This window comes from Pinus tabuliformis, chromosome 9 (assembly GCF_031772625.1).
Source record: "Pinus tabuliformis cultivar Carrire ecotype Pingquan chromosome 9, CPIR1, whole genome shotgun sequence".
In the NCBI taxonomy this organism is placed as follows: domain Eukaryota; kingdom Viridiplantae; phylum Streptophyta; class Pinopsida; order Pinales; family Pinaceae; genus Pinus; species Pinus tabuliformis.
The window spans coordinates 925,791,881-925,813,339 of NC_142307.1; the positions used below are offsets into that span (position 1 = coordinate 925,791,881).

Below are 21,459 nucleotides of genomic sequence, written 5' to 3' on the forward strand. Positions count from 1 at the left end.
AATGGCGCTTCCCGCACCTTCCAACGGAACACCTCTCATCGGCAAACCCAGGCGAACGACCAATATACCTCTGCAACCAGCTGTTCTCCCCCTACCATTAATGCTCGCATAACTGTTGGCCGGACCGAGGTGATGGCTTCTCGAGGCTTCGGTCCATTTGGCTGGAGCGAGCGGCGACTTGCCATTTAATAAGGCCGCCTCCTCATTCATTGCGCTAATTAACACCTGCAGCTGGGGGTTGGAGATCCTGATTTGCCAGAGACAGGCAATCTTGTTGTAGTTGAATGTCTGTTGTGTCATTGAGATTACCTGAGTAGGGGTGACTATTCAGATCGACTCCTTGATTGGCTAAACGATCGGCTACCTTATTGGCGGATCGTTTGACATGTTGAAAGATGATACTATTGGGGCTTCTGAGCCTTGCCTCCAGTGTTTCTAGTCTGCTAAGCAATCTCCAGCTAGAGGCTACTTTGGTTTCTGGTGTTCCTGCTTGAATTCGAATAGCTGCATTGATAAGGATTTGGGAGTCTCCCTTTGCTACCAGCGGATAGAACCCCTGTTGATCAGCTACACATATACCTTTCCAAAGACCTTCCAATTCTGCGACATTATTGGTATCGTTTCCAATCGAGCCAAAGAAGACGTGTTGGATGATTCCTCTGTCGTTTCGAATTACTCCTCCATATCCCGCTGGTCCCGGATTCCCCTTGGCTGCGCCGTCGAAATTCAATTTGAATGATGCAGAGGCTGGGGGGGACCAATGCAAAGGGGAGACAAGCTTGTTATGATGTCGAGTTGGAGCAGAGGGAGCATAGGAAACATGAAGATCCCATGATTTCCAAATGAGAAGCTCTTGGGGGGAGGAGGGCCAATCCGTTTCTTGCCAAGTCTTGAGCGCCAGTGTCTCTTCAAGGCTTTGCTTGAGGAGAAGCCAAAGAATGTCTGGAGGGCGATTCCTATTGTTGAAGACTCTGTTATTCCTCTCCTTCCAGAGGGTCCAATAAAGAAAACCTGGGATGAGTGTCCACAGAGCGTTCAACAGAGGGCTTTGATATGGCGTCTTGGGCCAAGTTCTCAGAAGATTTGCTATATCCCCTTGACGATTTCCTAATCTTTGAGTACATCTGTCAATTTGATTCCAGAGTTGAGTTGCAAGGGGGCATGTCTCCATCAGATGCAAAATGGTCTCTGAATGAAGAGAGCAATTTGGGCATCGGGATGGTCCTATAAAACCTCTTCGTTGCAGATTGTCCCAGGTGAGGATTCTTTTTTTGCTTAAAAGCCATAGAAAGGTAGAGACTTTGGGCCACAATTTGGGTTGCCAGATGTTGCGCCATAGCTGATCTTTGTCATTGTGGTTTTGTGCATACCGCAGAGTGTAGGCTTCTTTTGTGGTGAAGACTCCTTTTGTTGTGTGCCCCCACCTCAATCTGTCCTGCTTATTTGACTTTTTGATCTTCCTGTGATTTAGTTCTTGTTCAATTTCTTCAAAGGTTTCTCCTTGCCAATCCTCCTGCCAAGTACTAGCGGGCCTCCATTGTTGATAGTCTGTGTGTGCGTGCTGCTGCCAAAACTGAGATATGTTAGCAAGATTGTTGCGTTGCATGTGAGTCTGCCAGAGCGGTTTTTGGAAGATTGAGGCGAGTTTTGGGAGTTGCTGCCATGAGTCCTCCCAAAAACGTGCTGAGTTCCCTGAATGAACTTCCCAGAAACTATACTCTTGAATGAATGCGCTGTGAAGTTTTGCTGCGTTCCAGATCATGGAGCCTGAACTGCTTGGATTGAATCTAATCAAGTCCTCCCAGCAACTGCCAGACGCATATTTAGCTTGCCAAAGCTTCGCCCAAGGTATATGTGGTTTGACAAGCCAATTCCACCAGACCTTTGCGCCCATGGTATTATTGCTGTGCAAGGGGTCCCGTAGGCCCAGTCCACCGTTGAACTTTTGTTGGCAGACGTCTGACCATTTAACTAGGGCCCATTTCCTATTAAGACCCGATGATCCCCACAGAAAATTCCTTTGTAGATTGCGAATGGCTTTAAGGACCCATTTGGGAGCAGCGAGGATAGAAAATAGATAAAGAGGCATAGTTTGAAGAACGGATTTGATCATAACGAGTCGACTGGCTATATTGAGAGATCTGAATGTCCAGGAGGAGAGTCTGGCTTCAAGTTTGTCCAGGAGCGATCTCCACGATGCATGTTTAAGAGCTGAGAGCATAAGAGGGGCGCCCAAATATTTGGAGTGAAGCACAGCAATTGTGAAGCCAAGGATGCGAGCGATGTTTCTTTGAATGGAGACAGGGGTGTTGAAGAAAAAAAGCTGAGATTTAGAAGCATTGATAGAGGTGCCCGAGGCTTCAGAGAACAGCTCAAGCAGGGCTTTGAAGGATTTTTCTTCATCTGATGAGGGATGTCCAAAAAGCATAGTGTCATCAACAAACTGTTGATGCGATAAGGGGGAGAGTCCATGAAGCGCTATGCCTTTGATGGTCTTAGAGGTGATAGCATGGTGAAGCAGACGACTGAGTCCTTCCGCCATTAGGACAAAGATGAAAGGTGAGAGGGGATCCCCTTGCCGAATGCCACGCGAAGAGCGGAAGGGCTGAGACGGAGAGCCATTGAGAAGGACCGAGAAGCAGGGAGATGAAATGAGGTTCATTATCCAACGAGTCCAGGTGGCGCTAAAACCAAAAGCAAGCAGCATGTGCTTAATATACTCCCAACTAAGCTTGTCGAAAGCTTTTGATAGATCAAGCTTCATTATCATGCCTGGATTTTTGAGGATCTTTAAGGAATGGATAACCTCATTTGATAGGATGATACCATCCAGGATCTGGCGTCCTTCGACATATCCAGTCTGCTCCGGGAGAACAAGAAGAGGCAAAAGAGGTTTGAGCCTATTTGCTACCACTTTGGAAATAAGTTTGTAGATTACATTACAGAGGGCGATGGGCCTGAATTTGTCAGGCGAGTTAGCTTCCTCCCCTTTGGGAACCAGCGCTATGAAGGTGGAGTTAAGGGAGGGCAGGAGCCAGTGCGTAGAGCGGGATTCTTCCACCAGTTCCCAAACTTCGGTGCTTACTAGATCCCAGAAATCATGAAAAAAGTTTGAGGTAAAACCATCCGGATCAGGAGCCTTACCATCTTTTAGATGCGCCATTGCTTCCTCCACCTCTTGCTTTGAGACCGATTGAAGTAGGTTTTGGTTATGTTCGTCCGTGATGAGCTTGGGGATGTGCCGCGTGACCTCTTGTATGGCTGCTGTTCTGCTCCTGGTTTGCTCTTTGAGCGCTTCCTGAAAGTGATCTCTGAGTTCTTTTTCCATGTCTTCATGCTTTTCTAATTTTTCCCCCTGACTGTTATTAATGAAAGCAATATTGTTATGCATTCTTGGTTGTATGGTAGATCGATGGAAGAATTTGGTGTTTTTTTCTCCTTGCTTAAGCCATCTTATTCTAGATTTTTGGCGCCAGAGGATTTCCTCTTGCGATCTTCTCTCTTCTAATGTCGGCCAAAGGGATTGCTCTTTGTTGGCTAATTCCTCTGTTCTGCCCTCTATGATGATAGTTTGCTGGAGAATGCTCATTTCCTGCTCCAATTTTTGCCTGGATTTCGTGATGTTTCCGAAGTGGTTCTTGTTCCAGGCCTTCAGCACTTGCTTGAGATGTCTAAGTTTTTGTTGAAACTTGAACATTTTTGCACCTTCTGGGGGAATGAAGGACTTCCATGCTGTCTGGACCACTTCTTTGAAATTTGGATGACTTGACCAGAAGGCTTCGTATCGGAAAGGCCTGTTGCAGTGTTTTCCCGGTTTGGTCCATTGCAGCATAATGGGCCAGTGATCTGAGCCCCCTTGAGGCAATATAGAAGTGTGAAAGTCTCCTCCCAGATGGATAGCATTATCTGAGAGTAGAAATCAGTCGAGCCAAGAAGCGATATTGTGTACTCCTCTGCGCTTATTTGTCCATGTATAGGTGCCGTTGGAAGTTTGGATGTCGATGAGCTGGTTACTTCTGATGAATTCCTTGAATCCATTGCTGTCTTCTTCCAGCTTCATTCGCCCTCCCTTTTTTTCCTCTAGATGAGTGATGATGTTGAAATCACCCCCGCTTATCCAAAGGGGGAAGCGTCTCGAGGAGTTCAAGTCTGTTAATGTTTCCAGAACTTCTAGTTTGTGTTGCTGATCCTGTGGGAAGTAAGTGTTGGTGAGATGCCCATGAATATCCGTTCCAATGAGATGAAACGTGGCTTGAATGAAATGACGAGTAGCATTGAAATCTTGCAGCAAAAGAATCTGTGGGTTCCATACTATGGACAATCCACCCGACGCTCCCGCTGCATCTATAGAAACGGATCGACTACCGCTCCAGGCTTTGTTGAAGATCTTTTCTAATGTAGTGGTGGTACTTTTTGTTTCTTGTAGAAAGACCACAGCTGGCTTTTCTGACTGTATCATATTTTTTAACATTCTGTGTTTTGAGGAGCTGTTGAGCCCACGCATGTTCCAGGAGATGAGCTTCATGAGGAACTATGGGGGTGGGGCTTGTAAAACCTCGTTAACTTCGGGAATCTCCCTGATTCCAGTAGTTGTTCTCCTAATATGATCGTTCTCTGCAGATCTGTTTTACGCCCTCTCTTCTTTGTTTCTTTTAGGATTTTTTTGCCATCCCAAGGACTGCCTGCCTAAATTCCTAAGCATTTTTTGTGCTGAGCTTTGGTTAATACCCCTTCCAATATGTCTATTTCCCAAGGGGGAATGGAGTTATAAGCTTTTTGCTTACATGCATCTTCCAGTTTGAGAATGTCCAGCCCGTCGAAGCTTACATTCTCTATGTCTTCCTCCATGTTGATGGGAAAGTTCGGGTGATCTTCCATGACCCCTTCTTGCAAACTGAGAGCTAGAGCAGCGTCGAGATCCATGGCTGAGGGCTGCAAATCAGTGTCTGTAGCTGGCATTTTTGACTTCGAGGCAAGAGGAGAACTGATCAACTCCGATGAAGAGGGATCCAGGGGATTTTTGTGGATCGGGTCGGATGAAGGTGGGGGCGGAGTGGCTTGAGAGTTTTTTTGAGGCGAAGAGTCAGAGGGGTCCTGCGGGGTAAGGACATGGAATCTATTCGAGGAGTCGGCTTTCTTGTGGCTAGGGGGAGCATCTTTCTGATTTTTGGGGCTGGAGGGAGCCACATTCTGCTTCTTGACATGTCTACGGCGATGGGGAACTTTGACAAACCCCTCAGAGTCTTTGGTAACCTCATTGGCTGTGGAATGGAGTTGGGCATTCAGAGGACAGTCTCTGAACAGATGGCCATGTTCATGGCACTTGCGGCAACGAAACGGGATATGTTCATAATCAAGAGGTTGAATCCATTCATAGTCATCGTGATAGAGGCTTACCGAGTCTGCTAGGGTCTTCTTTAGATGCATCTGGACACAGATCCTGGCATAGGAGGTGAACCTTCGATTTTTTGTTTCCTCTGCCGCCTTGATGAAGGTACCGATGCGATTGCCGATGTCCTTCAGAGTTTCTTCTCTCCAGTATTCCGAGGGTAAGGAGTACATGCGGATCCAAACGGGAGCATGGCTGAGGTCTTCTGTATCTGGATTGAACCTGGGTTTCCAATCTCGTAAGAAGAGACCCGCGGAGTTGAAGAAGTAGGGGCCGCCTTCAAATACTCTTATTTTGTCCTCCAGGCAGTTGAATATGGCAGTGAAGAAGCCTTTAGGACCCAAAAGCAAGGAGACTTGTCCTTTGGGCTTCCATTTGGAAGCGATCCAGCCATGCAGGGCTTTTTCCGTAGGCCAGAAACCCAAAAATTTTCCGATGAGTGCATGGTCTTTCATGTACTGTATCTCGCCATTGATTCTATGGCTTGGAAGCTCCACTTTGATTCTTTCTGTCGCTTTAGGGATGCATGTTGCCGAAGTCGCCTTTGGTTGTGATGCCTTTGGACTATCTGTCGTTTCTTCGTCCGTGACTGCATGCTGTTCTGGGGCGTCAGGCTGTTCCGAGCTCTGTCCTTGTTCGGTGGTTGGATCATGATGAAACAGGGGATTCACAGGTACGCCGTCAGTCCTGAAACGATCGTTCGAAGGAGGGGGGGCTTGGGAACCCGCCCCTCCCAACCGGGAGGACATGACGTATTACGCAGTCAAGCTCTGTCGCTGCTGCTACTAACGGTTCTGATGGGTATGACTCACTGTGGACGGCTGATGGCGCAGATACGCAGGTCTGAGCATTGGCTGCAGGTTGCAGAGCTCAGAGCTAGGGTTCCTGTCTCCGGTTTTGGGGAGTTACCAATAAATTATTATAAATGGTTTTGTTTTTTAAGATTTGGTTTTTCTTTTTTTAATAATAATAGTGATAAAAATAGTATTTTTTATAATATTTTATTTTAATATATTTATTTACACATCTTAAAAGTGAAAAGCTACGTTTTATTGTTTTCAACAAAGAGCTCCCGTTAGCGATGTCCAACGATGTCCAAGCTCTCTAGTTGCTCAGGTGTATTGTCTTCAACAAAAATCTCTCATTGACCATGTCCAAGCTCTCTAGTTGCTCCAATGAATTACTATGCATCCAAAATATTTCACTTTTAGTTTTCTTGAAAAGTAAGGTTTTTCCATCTTTAATAAATAATTTTTTAAAATATTTTTTAATATATGTTTAATTTCTTTTAATTGAAAATTTTTATTATTTTATTAAAATTCAATTAAAGATATAAAAAAACTCAATAGTAACTTAAAATAATATTATATTTTAAACGTATTTATCATTATTAATAATAAAATGTAAAATAAAAAATGTATTGGAGTCATTTATGGAGGCCGAGGGGAATTGTCTGGACGGCCAAAAGTGGCCAGAATCTTAGCAAAAAAATTTCAAAAAATCTTGTAGAGGGAGTGTTTGAATATTGTTTCTGATGAAATTTCAAAAAATCTTGTAAAGGCAGTGTTTGAATATTGTTTCTGATGGTGGAAATGGATTCAACACCATAAAAAACGTGGATGACAAAGCTAAGATTTACAAAAATCCTTGCCAAATTTTCTTAAATATGACGAAAAATTCTATAACTTTCAAGTGAAATAAATATCTGGTTAGACTACGCCAAAAGTATATGCTCACTTGAAAAATCTAATGATCAGAGTTTGTATAAATATTTAAACAAATTTAATAATAACTTAAAATACTATTATATTTTAAACATATTTATCATTATAAAATAATAAAACATGAAATCAAAAAGTATAGGCTCACAGGAAAAATCTAATGATTAGATTTTGTTTATTACTTTCATAGTGACATAAAATACAATTATATTTTAACTTATTTCTTATTCTAAAATAATATTCTATTTTAGTAAAATTAATTTTTATTATTTTCATTAGCTTAATAAAAATAAATGAGATACAATGTAAGTGAAAACCTATCTTTTATGAATTACCAAAAAATTATTATAAATGGTTTGGTTTTTTCTTTTTTTAATAATAATAGTGATAAAAATAGTATGTTTTTCATAAAGCTTCAACAAAGATCTCCCATTCGCCATGTCCAAGCTCTCTAGTTGCTCCGATGAATTACTATACAACCAAAAGATCTCACTTTTCGTTTTGTTGAAAAGTAATATTTTTCCATTTTTAATAAATATTTGATTTTTAGTATTTTTTAATATAGGTTTAATTTCTTTTCATTGAAAATTTTTATTATTTCATTAAAATTTAATTAAATATATAAACCAATTGAATAGGAATTTAAAATAATATTATATTTTAAACATATTTATTATTATAAAATAATAAAATATAAAATCAAAAAAAGTATAGGAGTCATTTACGTGGAGGAGAATTTAAATTTCAAAGAATCTTATAGTGATAGTGGTTGAATAGTATTTTTGATGGTGGAAATGGATTCAGCATCGTCAAAAACATCTAAGGCGCATAAAATTTTGAAATTTAACACCTATAACTTAGTTGTAAAAAAATACTTGCCTCATTTTCTCAAAACATGATCAGAACTTCCATAACATTTAGGGCAAAAACACAAGCTTGTTGGACTATGGCAATAGTATACGATCTGTTGAAAAATCTAATGATTAGATTTCTTTTATTACTTTCATAGTGACATAAAATACAATTATATTTTAACTTATTTATTATTTTAAAATAATCTTCTATTTTAGTACAATTATTTTTTATTATCTTCTTTATATTAATAAAAATAAATGAGATAGAGTGTGAGAATGAAAACCTATCTTTTATGAATTACCAATAGATTATTATAAAAAAGAGTTTCTTTAGTGCAAGTTTTTGGAAGCTTTTCAGGTGGATTTTTTCAATTTAATTTCTCTAAAATCTGGCAGGAATTCATTGAAATCACAATATTGATGGGTAAACCTTGCATAATGGAAGTGCCCTAGGGATTTTTCATGGTGTTGAATCCATATATACAGTAAAAAACTAGTTTAAATAACACGAATCAAGATTTTACTTCAAAATTAGTTTAAATAACACAAATGAAGATTTGACTTCAAAATTTTCACGGATTGTGGCACTGGAAACTCCAAAAAGTCATATTATAAACAACTCCTTATTATAAATGGCTTGGTTTTTTGAGATTTGTTTTTTTTTTTAATAATAATAATGATAATAATAATATTTTTTTTGATAATATTTTTTTTATATTTATTTCCACATGTTAAAGATGAAAACCTATGTTTTATGAATTACTAATAAATTATCATTAGTTTAATTTTTTTTTAAATAATAATAATTGAAGTACTCTGAACTATTGTCTTCGACAAAGAGCTTCAACCAATGCCATACCCAACCTCTCTAGTTCCTCAGGTGTATTGTCTTCGCCATGTCCAAGCTCTCTAGTTGCTCGGATGAATTACTATCCAACCCAAAAATCTCACTTTTTGTTTTCTTGAAAGGTAATATTTTTCCATCTTTGATAAATAATTTTTTAATTTCTTTTAATTGAAACTTTTTACTATCTCATTACAATTTAATTAAATATATAAACAAATTCAACATTAATTTAAAATAATATTATATTCGAAACATATTTATTATTATAAAATAATAAAATAATAAAATAAAAAATAAAAAAGTATAGGGCTCATTTATGGAGGTGGAGGGGAATTGTCTGGATGACTAAAAATGGGCAGAATCCAAGAAAAAAAAATTCAAAAAATGTTGTAGAGGCAGTGTTTGAATAGTGTTTTTGATGGTGGAAATGGATTCAGCACCATAAAAAACGTTTAGGGAATCTAAAATTTTGAAGTTTAACAAGTATAACTTAGATTTACAAAAGCTTTTAGGCAAAAAAATAGACTATGGAAAAAGTATATGCCCAGTTAAAAAATGGTGTATAAATGTATTGTCTACAACAAAGAGGTGTATATGGTGTATTGTCTGCAACTCTGTAGTTGCTGAGATGAATTACTATGCACCTAAAAGATATCACTTTTTGATTTCCTGAAAAGTAACATTTTTCCATCTTTAAGAAAGAACTTTTTAAAAGTCATTTTTAATATATGCTTAATTTCTTTTAATTATACTTTCATTTTTTCATTTAAATTTAATTAAATATATAAACAAATTCAATAGTAACTTAAAATAATATTATATTTTAAACATATTTATCATTATAAAATAATGTAGTATAAAATTAAAGTAGTTTTGGCTTCAAAGAGATGTTTTTTGTGGCTAAGGGGATTTCCTCAAACTTACCTTGCTATAGTGGGATATCTGCAAAATGAAAAGTAGTTCAAAGATAGAGATTGATAAATTCAATGCTAAGAGTTTTGATCTATGGAAGCTCAAAATGACAGATCCATTGGTTAAAAAAGATCAATGGATTGATGTGGATCTAGGTATTGCACCAACAACAATGTTAACAAAAGACTAGACCAAGTTGGATAGAAAGGAAAAGAGAACAATATTATTACGCCTATGAGATTTAATATTATAATTGTTAATTGGTTTTCTTTTTCGTGGTAACTAGATTGGTGGATCTATCGAAAGGTTGTATCGACTCATAACAACGAGAATCATCTCCAATTCATAGTTCTTGCAATTGTTTTGCTTGATCTTTCTTTAGGTTCATCAGTTCTATGTGTTCAATTTGTTTCTATTGTATTCCAAGCATTTAATTGGATTTATACGATTCTTATTATGGAGGAGGATTTCCTAACCAGGGTTTCGGTCATTCTTCCTCGGATTACAATATTTTGAAAAACATGAAAAAGACCAGCCTTGCCATGGAGAGTCATTTGAAAAGGATTTATTTGTAGCTTAGTTGTGTTGTGCCCTCATAACATCACCTATCGGGGTTTATTTATATCTTCTATTGAATATCGGTGAGCTCCTCATGGGGCTTGGATTAGTTTTGTAATTTGACTCTTATCCATTCCTACTTACCCAAGCAATGAGGTAAGTTCTTTAATTTTTTGATTATGTAGGCCATTTTGTTGATTTTTTAATATGAATCTTGTAAATTGGTGAATGATAGGGGTTTATTCTAAATGAATGGGGAGGATATTTTTGAAAGAGTTTGTTTCATTTCAAAAGAATTGGCAGTATAATGGTGATTTCATTTGTCGAGACCTCTTTGTCCTTCGCTTTCCTTTCCGCAGCAGCAATCACAACCAAGAGACGAGAGTACCTATTTCTGGGAGGATTATTGGGATCCGATATAATTATATTGATGTGGCTAAAACTCGCATCTTCGATAAAGGAGTGAAAAACATTAACTAAGGAATGTCTATCAAAGTTTCTCTGAGTTTATAATCTATATAATCCAAATGCTTAAAAAAATTAAATCTCAAACTCTTTTTAAGTATTGTACTTTAATAGAGGTTTAAATGAGAAAAATTGAGTAAAATAAATATCAAACTTGAAGAGGGAGAGAAATTTACCCAAGGGATTAATATTATAAATCAAAGGGATCAATATTATAAATAGAAGAGTTTAATACTGAGTCTATGATATTAGGGTTTTTTAATATTAGTATTATAATATTAAGGATTAATATTAGTTTCCCTCTGCCTTTTACAACTATGGTGCTATGCCTGATGTCCTTCCCTCTGGTGCTTTACAAAACCAATCACGAATTCTTCTATATGATCATTAAACCGATCGTCTTAGTTACCCTCAAGTTGAGGGGATTTCGACAACTCTGGATAACAAATGCAACGTTTGAATTTGGGATGTTTTCCACTGCGACGATGATGTACATGGTGACTTCCATCTACAAAGAAAACGAAGTTTTCTTTGCGAACAATTTGACCATTGTTGCCAGGTCCCTGAAACGTCTGGTAGTAACTCTCTTTTGGTTTTTTACAGTTGTCTTCGCATATACCATGGTCTACATATTGGCCTTCTTCCTCTTTATGTACAATGTGGGATTCTATAAATATGTGAATTCAAGAGAGTTTCTTTTCAATTCAATTTCAATGATCACCTTTTTATTCTCTGTCCTTCTGTATATAAACATGTTTGGGTACTTGGCCAACATTACATTTGTGTTTTAGGAACAATATTACAACCTAGTTTCCTTGCGGAAGAGGAGGCACATCATCAAATGAAAGCGAACAATTGCCTTCTCGCTTTGTATGTTTTACTTCATATTTAGCCAAAGCACTTGACTTTTTTGGTATGTAGTCGTCGAGCTAGAGAGTCGTCAAGGTGCATGGATAGTGACTAGGCTGGTGCATGCCACATTCCTTGGTGCGTTTCTTACTCTACAACACACTTTTCAGTGACATGAATGACAGCTAGTAGAGATGATTTTTTTGAAAAATGTTATTTCCCACATGAGAAAAAAAGTTTCACTCTGGACCATGTTTGAATTTTAGTTTTGCCGAAGGATTTTTTATTTTTATTTTATTAGTATGTAGATTGTTTTTCATTCACAATTGGAGTTGGCTCTACTCTAAACGCAAATTGTTCTCGATATATCTAAAGACATAGTACTTTTCCAATCAACATTGAAACTGATTTTGGCTTAGCCTATTTTAAAATAAAATAAAAGCACTTATTGATCCAGATTTAAATAGGAATGCAACAAATTATAGAGATAACCATAAATATAGAGATGCAGCAGAAATAATACTTCGTTTCCTTAATGTAAAATACTGAAATATGCTTACAAACAGAAATGGAAATAAACTAGCTCGGGCGATGGTAGCTTATATTTGAGGAGGGATGTGGTGGCTACATGCCTCTGAAGTCTATTACAATGAGGCTCGAAGGCCTATTTGTTTTCGAAAAACAATGGAAAACCCTAAACATCCAAAAACATAACCCTAGGAGATGAAGTGCCAAACTATGGGCCCCTTTTTGGATAAATTGGTACATCCACTTCCCAATGTCGTAACTTTGGCATATGGTCTCCGTTTGACATGCACAATACCTCTTTAGAAAGATCTATCTGAAGGCTACAACTTTGGGAAGAGCTACATCAATCTATGGACCCATGTTGATCCCAGTGTTCCCAAAAAACATCGTTTAGGGCCTCAAAATGGCTCCAGAAGTTTAATACCCGAAAACTGCTAAAAACAGTAAATTGTGTTACAATTAAGGAAACTAAAAGATTGAAAGAAACAATGGTGCAGGTCCAAGTGGAATTGGCAGGTGGCCACCAATATCCACCTGGATCATTCCTCCCTCCTTAGGAAGCAATTGTCTCCATTGCGTTAAGTTCCTCCATGGGATGAGGAAACTTCTGCTGAACTTGGTCCCTAGTGAGCCACTTGCCCTGGTGAAGGAGTTAGCATTCTTTGACAACTCGATACAGATGGATCTTCTATTGGTGAGTATGCTTGATCTGCGTGTACATGATCCGATCATTTGCAGCTTGTTCCATGCAATCTCAATATAACTCTATTGGTGTGAGATGTTCTGCAATGCCGGATGTGTCTAGTAATGGTGGAAAATATGGCCGAAGGTGGTCCACATTGAGCACTGGGTGTGGGCCAAGGAATGGGATAATTCTGAGCTTAAATTCATTATCTCCCACAACCTTGGTAATGGTGTAAGGACCGTATCGGAGTGGTTTGCGTTTCTGATAGGCTCCGGTAAGGCATTCCTTTTGCAAATGCAACTAGACTTTGTTACCCACCTGAAACTTGTGTGGCATCTAATGTTGATGATGTCGCTACTTGTATTTGGCATTTGATTCCTCCAGAATGTCGTGGACCTGTTATTGGATATGTTGGATGTGCTAAATGAAGTTGTTTTCCTTATCTGTTTCAGACTAGACATGAGCCAAATCGGCTTGAGTAGCTGCAAATGGCATGGCCACATCAATGAGACATATTGGCTGGAATCCTAAGCCCACCTAAAAAGGGTTGTGGCCAGTCGAGCTGTGGAGAGCCAGGTTATAGCTGTGCTGAAAATAGGGGAGGCTATCATCCCATGTGCTTGAATGCTTTGAGTTGCACATGGGAAGAATGTGTATGATCATCCTGTTCACAACCTCTCTCTGGCCATCAGTTTGGGGATGGAAGGTTGTGGACTTAGTGAGTTTGGTGTCCAGCATCGACCAAAGACTGGACCAAAATGTATTGAGCAACCTGTTGTCCGTATATGAGATGATAAACTGTGGGATCCCAAAGTGTACCCACACTCATTCAAATAAGAGTTTAGCATTGGATTTTGTTGTAATATTCTTTTTGCAGGTCGCCATAATGTCCATATTTTAGAACCTGTCGATGACCACAAAAGCACAGTCATTTCCATGCTTAGTAGAAGGGAGGCCCAACATGTAATCCATGGAGATGGATTCCCAAAGGTCGACTAGGGGTAGGAAGTGAAGTATATAGGCCTTGCTTCTTGATGGTCGGTTTGAAATGGCGCAGGCAGTGTAGGATCTCATGTACTTCCTGACATCCTCTCGAAGATTTGGCTAATAGAAATACTTCTGCAATACTGCCACCATTTTCTCGACCCCAAAATGCCCAGCAACCCGACTATGGTGTGCCTCCCAAATCATCTTGGCACGTTCACTTGAAGGAGCACAAAGGTGACCCAAGTGGCATAATAAGGCATCTTGGAGGTGAAAATCTGGAACATGATGACCCTCCACGAGTGTCTAGTATGTGTGGCCGAATTTTGGTTCACTTTTGTAGAGAAGTGGCCAATTAGAAGTGTCATACCCATAAGAGTTGAGGATGGTGGTTAACACCATAATCGGTGGTTGACTGAGGCAATTTGCAACATTATTAGTGTTGCCCTTCTTATACTCTATATTAAAATGGAATTTTTGCAGGTATGTTGACGACTTTTGATGGCGTTCATTTTGCAACTTCCATTACATCTATATGAACTGCAGGAGCCAGTAGTCTATGTGGATGACCGTTTGCTTCCCCAAAATGTAATGCTTCCATTGTCGGCAAGCCTATACAATGGAATACATCTCTTTTTCATAAGTGGGATACTTTCGGACTGTGTCTGAAAGTGTCCCACTGTGATATGCCACTGGATGCCCGTGTTGAGTAAGGACTACCCCAATAGCATAGTTAGAGGCATCTGTCTGGATCTCAAATGGTCGTTGAGAATCTGGTAATGCGAGCACTGGTGCTGAGCAGAGGTGATGCTTCAACTCTGTGAATGCCTTCTATTGAGATTCACAACAAAAGAATTTTTCTTTCGTTCCTCCCTTGGTGACTTGACTCAAGGGCCAAGTGATATGAGAAAATCCCAACACGAACTTACGGTAGAAGTTGGCAAGACCCAGAAAGTTGCGGAGCTCTATCAGAGTGGCTGGAGAAGTCCAATCCCGAATGAATTGGATCTTGGATGGATCCACATGCACCTCCTGTCCATCAAATAATGTATCCCAGATACTGAACTTGGATCATACCAAAAGTGCATTTCTCCAAATTGGCACATAACTCGTGTTTCCGCAGTGTTTGGATAACCTGTTAGATGTGGTGGAGGTGCTTTTTCCAACTCTGGCTGAAGATCAGGATGTCATCCAAGTATGCCACTATAAATGAGTTGGTGAATGGCTGTAAGATGTCATCCATTAGCCTCATGAAGGTTACAGGAGAATTCGTCAACCTGAAAGGCATAACCAACCATTCAAAAAGGCCCTCCCTGGTTTTGAAGGTAGTCTTCCACACATCGGAGGGTTCGATTGGTACTTGGTGATATCTTGACTTCAAATCGATCTTGCTGAAATATTTTTCTCCCTTTTGTTGGTCCAGAAGTTCATCAATCTGTGGGATTAGGTACCTATTCCAGACAGTTGTCTTGTTCAGCACCCGCTAGTCAATACAGAGTCTCCAAGTCCCATCCTTCTTCTGTACCAGCATGATCGGGCTCCCACAGGGTGACGAACTTAGCTGGATGTGACCATTCTATAGCAACTCCTGAATTTTCCTCTTGATTTCATCATTCTCTAGAATAGAGCACCGATAGATTGGTCCATTGGGTAGCGGTGCACCTGGGGTTAGATCAATGGAGTGCTTGACCTCACAGTGTAGAGGAACCCTTGTGAGGGAGGTGAAGATGTCCTCATACTCCTCCACGACCTTTTCCATATGTATTTTTCATGAGGAGGAGCCCTGTCTAGAGGTCATGGTCACCATATTCTTCTTTCCTTGAGGGCGTATCATCAGGAAAACAAATTTCCCAGTTTTGGAAATGAGCTTACTACATTGTTTTTCAGTAACCAAAGAGATGGCGGTAGGCGGTGCTACCTCTAGTATCATGTACACTTATTTCCCAAAGTAACAATAATAGCACGAGGCCTTGACTCATATACAACATGTCGCTTCCAAAAGTATGATTGGCCTAATAATACATCATAAACATCAAGGGGAGCAATGCCACACAATACCTCATTCATGAAGGGCTTGATGTTGATGGAAGGCGACATTACTGGCTCACGCGAAGATCCTGTCCTTGGTGAAGGCACCTGATGGTGTACTGTTGTGGATGTGTTGTGGTCGGTAAGCCCAACCGCTTCACGACCTCTACTGAAATGAGGTTCTTTTGGCTCCTACTGTCAACAATGAACTATAGCGAGGAGCCCTTTACCCACATTTAGGAGTGGAAGATGCGCTCCTCCTCCTCTGGATCTTTAGATTCCTCCTTCTGGATCTTCATGGTGGCAATGGTGGCGTTGGGCTCTGCATCAATAATCTGCTTCTCTTTTTCATTTCCTTTATCGGGTTCTGACTCAGAGTCTAAACATGCATATGATTCCGAAAACTTTAGCTCGGCCACCGGTGACTGCTTGGCCCAACACTCACTTGTGTTATGAGTGGATCTGTTATGGAACTCACACCAGTTTCTTGTGTCCTTCTTTAGCTTCGCGGTGTTGTTCTTTGCTTGCCGCTTTGGCGGGTATTCCCGGGCCACCCAGCTTATATTTGTCCTTTGATCAGTGGTTTGGGGGTGGCTTTTCCTTGATTCGGATTTGCAGATCCAAAGTCTCGCTTCTTCTGTTGAAAATTCTGCTCGATCTTGACAGCGTATTGGTACGTCATGATGAGCGAGGAGATCTCTAGGAGCTCCATGTCATCCTGAATGTACTTGTGTAGGAAGCCGTGGTATTTAAGTACCAAATGCAGCTCAGAATCCTTGATACCCAACTTTGTGCAAAGGGTATGAAAAATATTGATAAACTCTGGCATGTCCTGGTCCCTTCCTTGCCGCAGCATGGTCCACTTTATGTATTTATCCTCATAGCTTTTGAAAGGGTATTATTGCTCCTTGATGATGTTCCAGAATGAATTCTAAGTGGGTGCGGCTGAAAAAAGTGAGGCCATACTTTCATCCTTCTGCTCGCAGTATGTTTCCCACCAGTTCTTGATGTGGGGGGTGATGATAAGAAGAGCACAAGTAATCTTTTCCCAGCCAGAAAAATCATGAACAAAAAAATACCCTTCTAGCAGATTTAACCATTTATCTACAACGTCTGCATTTATCTGACCGTCAAATATGGGAATGTCAAAGTCAACTTGTACCTTAAAGGGTTTGGCACTTCTATAGTAGCTATTGGAAGTAGATGTGTTGCCCCTGGTTAGCCGTTGAAGGATCTAGGCAAAGTTGTCCATCATCGCATTCCTTTGTTGGTTGAGGGATTCTTCGAGCAAGATTTTGATAGGATATCCTGCCCCTTTTTCTTTCTTTTCATCCGCCATGGGAGGTCATCGGGATTTGCGAGGCTGGTCTTGCAAAGGTTCGAATAGTTCAAGCCCTAACTCCTTATATCCTGACTTCATTGGGGACATGCAAAGAAAAACAGAGAAAGAGCGGACCGATTTGATACCACTGATCCAGATTTAAACATGAACGCACCAAATTATAGAGATAGCCATAAATATAGAGATGTAACAGAAATAATACTTCATTTCATTAATGTAGAATACTGAAATATTCTTACGAACAGAAATGGAAATAAACTAGCTCGGGCAATGGTAGCTTATCTCTGAGGAGAGATGTGGTGGCTACATGCCTTTGAACTCTCTTACAATGAGGCTCAAAGGCCTATTTATTGTTGAGAAACAACGGAAAACCCTAAAAATCCAAAACCTAATCCTACGAGATGAAGCGCCAAACTATGAGCCTCGTTTTGGGTAAATTGGCACATCCACTTCTCAGGGTTGTAACTTTGGCATACGATCTTCGTTTGACGTGCACAACACCTTGCTAGAAAGATCTATCTGAGGGTTACAATTTTGGGAAGAGCAACATTAGTCCATGGACCCATGTTGCTCCCAGTTTTCCCAAAAACCGTCGTTTAGGGCCTCAAAATGTTTATGGAAGTTCAAGACCTGAAAAAATGCTAAAAATAGTAAATTGTGCTACAGTTAAGGAAACTGAAAAAATGAAAGAAACAATGGTATGGGTCTAAGTGGAACTGGCGGGTGGCCACCAATATCCACCTGGATCACTTGTGCAGTTGTCGCTCTTTTCTTTATTAATTTTTGGAGTCCCCTTTCCCAATTTATCACAAAGCTTCACCTCCCTTTGATGTCTAAAGATATTGGAATGTTCACACAGTTTCAATGCATTCATCAATGTTGGCTTAGTGTTGGCTTCAATGGTCATGGAACCGAAAAGCCAAGGTGTACATGATATTTTCCATGACGTCTTCTCCAATTATATAATCAAATCATTTGATATATGCAGTTAGGAGGATGATGTTCTCAGTAGCTATCAAAATGCATTGAGTTTTTAGAAATATGAAAAATAGATAGAATTATGGGTTTGATACATTTTTTAATCAAATACACAATGGATATTTAACATTTCGTACAAACTATTCTTCTTTAAGAAATTTTTTTTCTCTTAATCCCCAAGCCGAAGTGTCTTGGAATAAATCAAATAATTTTGTTTAGAAATTTGATATAAATCTCATCCTTATTTATAGTATTTTTTTAATCTAATATACCATTTTATTATTTCACTCACATATACCAATTTATAATCTGTAACCTGACAAGTGAAGGAAGCTTTCACATACAAGTTGTTCATATCTTTAGGGATGAAGTTTGATGAGAATAGATGGATAAATGTTGTTAGTTTTTATTCCTTCACCAAGAACCACCCAATATTTGGCCAGAGTAGGAATGAAACTCTTGGGACATGCCACTCTAGGAATCCCCAGGCATAGGAGAGAGTTTCATGCACTGAAACATTGAGAATTGAACCTTAGGGCAGTTAAGATGAAACCTCACATTGCTTTACTACTGAACGATAACCTAGCTAATGGATAAATGTCCAGAGTTATCATGCATTCCATGTTAAATGGTCCAAAGGGGCAAATAAACATAAAGGATCACCATTAACTTTTATATTACTGATCCCACTAGATTCTATGGGGTCCAAGGCTCATGTGATTGGTCCCTCTGTTACTAACATTGCATGTAGTTTCAATGTTATTCCTCATTGGTCTTTTTTGGATTGTTGTTATGGTTTTTATTTATGTGATGTTCATAATATTTGCAAGTATTAGTACTACAGTGGAATATCCTTATGTGAAGGATATCACTTTACATTCATACTCTCCTTTGTCCTAAAAAATATTAGGAATTGTAATAATGCACCTCACACAAGAAGAATTTTTAGTAACAAAACAAGTGGTAGTCGATGATATCACTCTGACATCTTGGTTATTTGAATTGGTATATTTGTATGAAAATTTAGTGAAGTGAAGACAATAATAGTTAGTAGGATTATTCATGGGAGAGGATGTACAGGGTATAAAAAATACGGTATCAGGTGAGGGAAAAATAGATTAACAGGATGCAAGTACAATGTTGAAACTATTGAGAATTCCATGAATTGACATATTGCAACTCAAATCAATAGGATATGTAAAGAGCAGTTCACTTTGCTTTTAACACCATGTTATTTATTTCACGCAAATCATAACATATCACATATCTGTTTATCTATGCTCTTTCTCCATTTCTTTTCGCCTTACGGTGTTTCCTTTGCAACATCCGATGCAGATGCTAGTAATACTCTTCCTCCATAGTTTATAGGACTTGTCCATCAATTAGAACTACATCCGCCATTTTCTAGGTGGCAATTTGAAATAAAAAAATCCTTGTTAGACTCATGAAAGCCATTGAGATTTCATTTTCAATGGTCATGTGAATCCTTAATCCTACAAATTTGTCACTCAAACATAGATGATATCCCTTTATAGATATGTCTATATTAAAAATATAAAAAATTATAATTAAATTAATAAATATTTATATTATTAAATAATAATTATAATTATAATTATATATTTATTTTATTTTTAATATTTAAATTTAAATTTTTATAATTTATTTATTATTTATATTTAAATTTATTTAAATTCAACTATTTAATTAATGTAACAAAATTAATATAATAAAATAATTTCAAAATTTACAAACATTAAATTTAAATTAATTTAAATATAAAACTACTGGATATAAACAATTTTCTTAATCACATATGCAATCCCAAAGAAAACCTCTGTGAAACCATGCAACTCCCAAATATAAATAATTTGATTTATAACATGTGCAGTTGTCAAGCAAACAGACTCTATGAATAATCATCCGCAAATTTCAAAGACAGGATATATAATTATCATGACTATTTCCCTTTGAATTTTTTCACAAGAGAAACAATACTATAGAAGGATCAAAGCTTAGACATGATGGAATTAAAGCATATTATATCTCTTTAATGTTACAGGGAAAAGTGTCTATTTAGAACTGCTCTATCCCACTAAGGTGTGACAGCTGCCTTAGAAACAAACAGAGAAAAACTACTTTTGTATTTCCTTTATGAATTATAGATAGAGAGGAATAGAAAGAACCAACCTGTGTCTTGCGCTAATCGTTTGATCCAATCCCTCTCTTCTTTGGTAGTCTCCAGCTACCTGCTCCCTTGCATGCCCAGCTTCACAAAGTACCTGTAAGATCACAAAAGAAGACCACTATACAAAGACATGGATCTATATTCATAAACAACTTAGGATCAGATTTAAATTAACCATACAAATGTAACAAGCATCAATGATACAAAAGCATGGAGGAGAACTCAAATAGTTTTTATTGATAAACAAGAAAAGATCCAGGAGGAGTTACAACCAGTGGTTCCGACCCAACATCAACCTCCCAACAAAGAAACCCCTCTTCACCTCAAACAAAGCATAAATCACCCAATAATCTGATGTTTGTCTCTAGAAATCAGCAACAATTCCTTACCATATGCAAAATTCTAGCCTTTGGATCTCTGGGATGAGGGATCCATATATAGATATCTGTAAGGAGGATGAGTCAGCTTGTGATTTGATTAGTGTCTTCTCTCTGTCAGTTTTTGCTTCCACTTGGAGACTGAGGGCCTCTTACTCATCCTTGGTCGAATTTAGTGAGGCAAGTGTCACTGGAGAAGATTCTCGAAGCTTCCATTGCCTCTCCACCTCACGGAATGACACTGCCATTTGTCATTTCTCACCCATCGCACCCTACAGAAGGGAGTTTTGAAATGCAACGCACCCTCACAGTGTATTTAGGTGCAATGCAACGCACTTAGCCAGTGGAGCAGCTGCAATGATCCTGTTTTGACCGATTCTGAGTAGTTTCTGGTGGATAACTTCTGGGAGAAGTTGTAATCTGTTGACCTTGTTCCTTTAGGGGTTAGAACAACACTTTTAGGGACTTAGGAGCCCTTGGTTTATGGACATTTCATTCTTGGAGTTGTAGGGCACAAAAATGTCTATAACATTTAAGGCTAGATTTTTTTTATCCCGAGTTCCCAATATTAACTAATGGTGTGAGATGGTTATGATAATTTTTAGACATTATTTTACTAGTAGTTGTTGTCATTCTTTAATATTTTTTACAATGTTCACTATCCCCTTTTAGTTTTCAAACCAAGAACAAAATAGAACATACTAATTTTGCTTATGTTTGAAGCTAAATGATAGAATTTCTAAGAAACATAAAT

The 21,459-nt window shown here is 38.6% G+C and overlaps 1 protein-coding gene across 1 annotated transcript; it reads right to left on the minus strand.

The window, feature by feature from the left end:
* Positions 1–214: 214 nt before the first annotated feature.
* LOC149151778 (uncharacterized) lies at positions 215–3,832 on the minus strand. Its single transcript, XM_089443265.1, has one exon. The coding sequence runs from the start codon at positions 3,830–3,832 to the stop codon at positions 215–217; it is 3,618 nt and encodes a 1,205-aa protein (XP_089299391.1).
* Between the last annotated feature and the right edge of the window lie 17,627 nt (positions 3,833–21,459).

Coding starts and splice junctions, on each gene's coding strand:
- LOC149151778 (XM_089443265.1), bottom strand. CDS start 3,832: ATGCTGCAATGGACCAAACCGGGAAAACACTGCAACAGGCCTTTCCGA.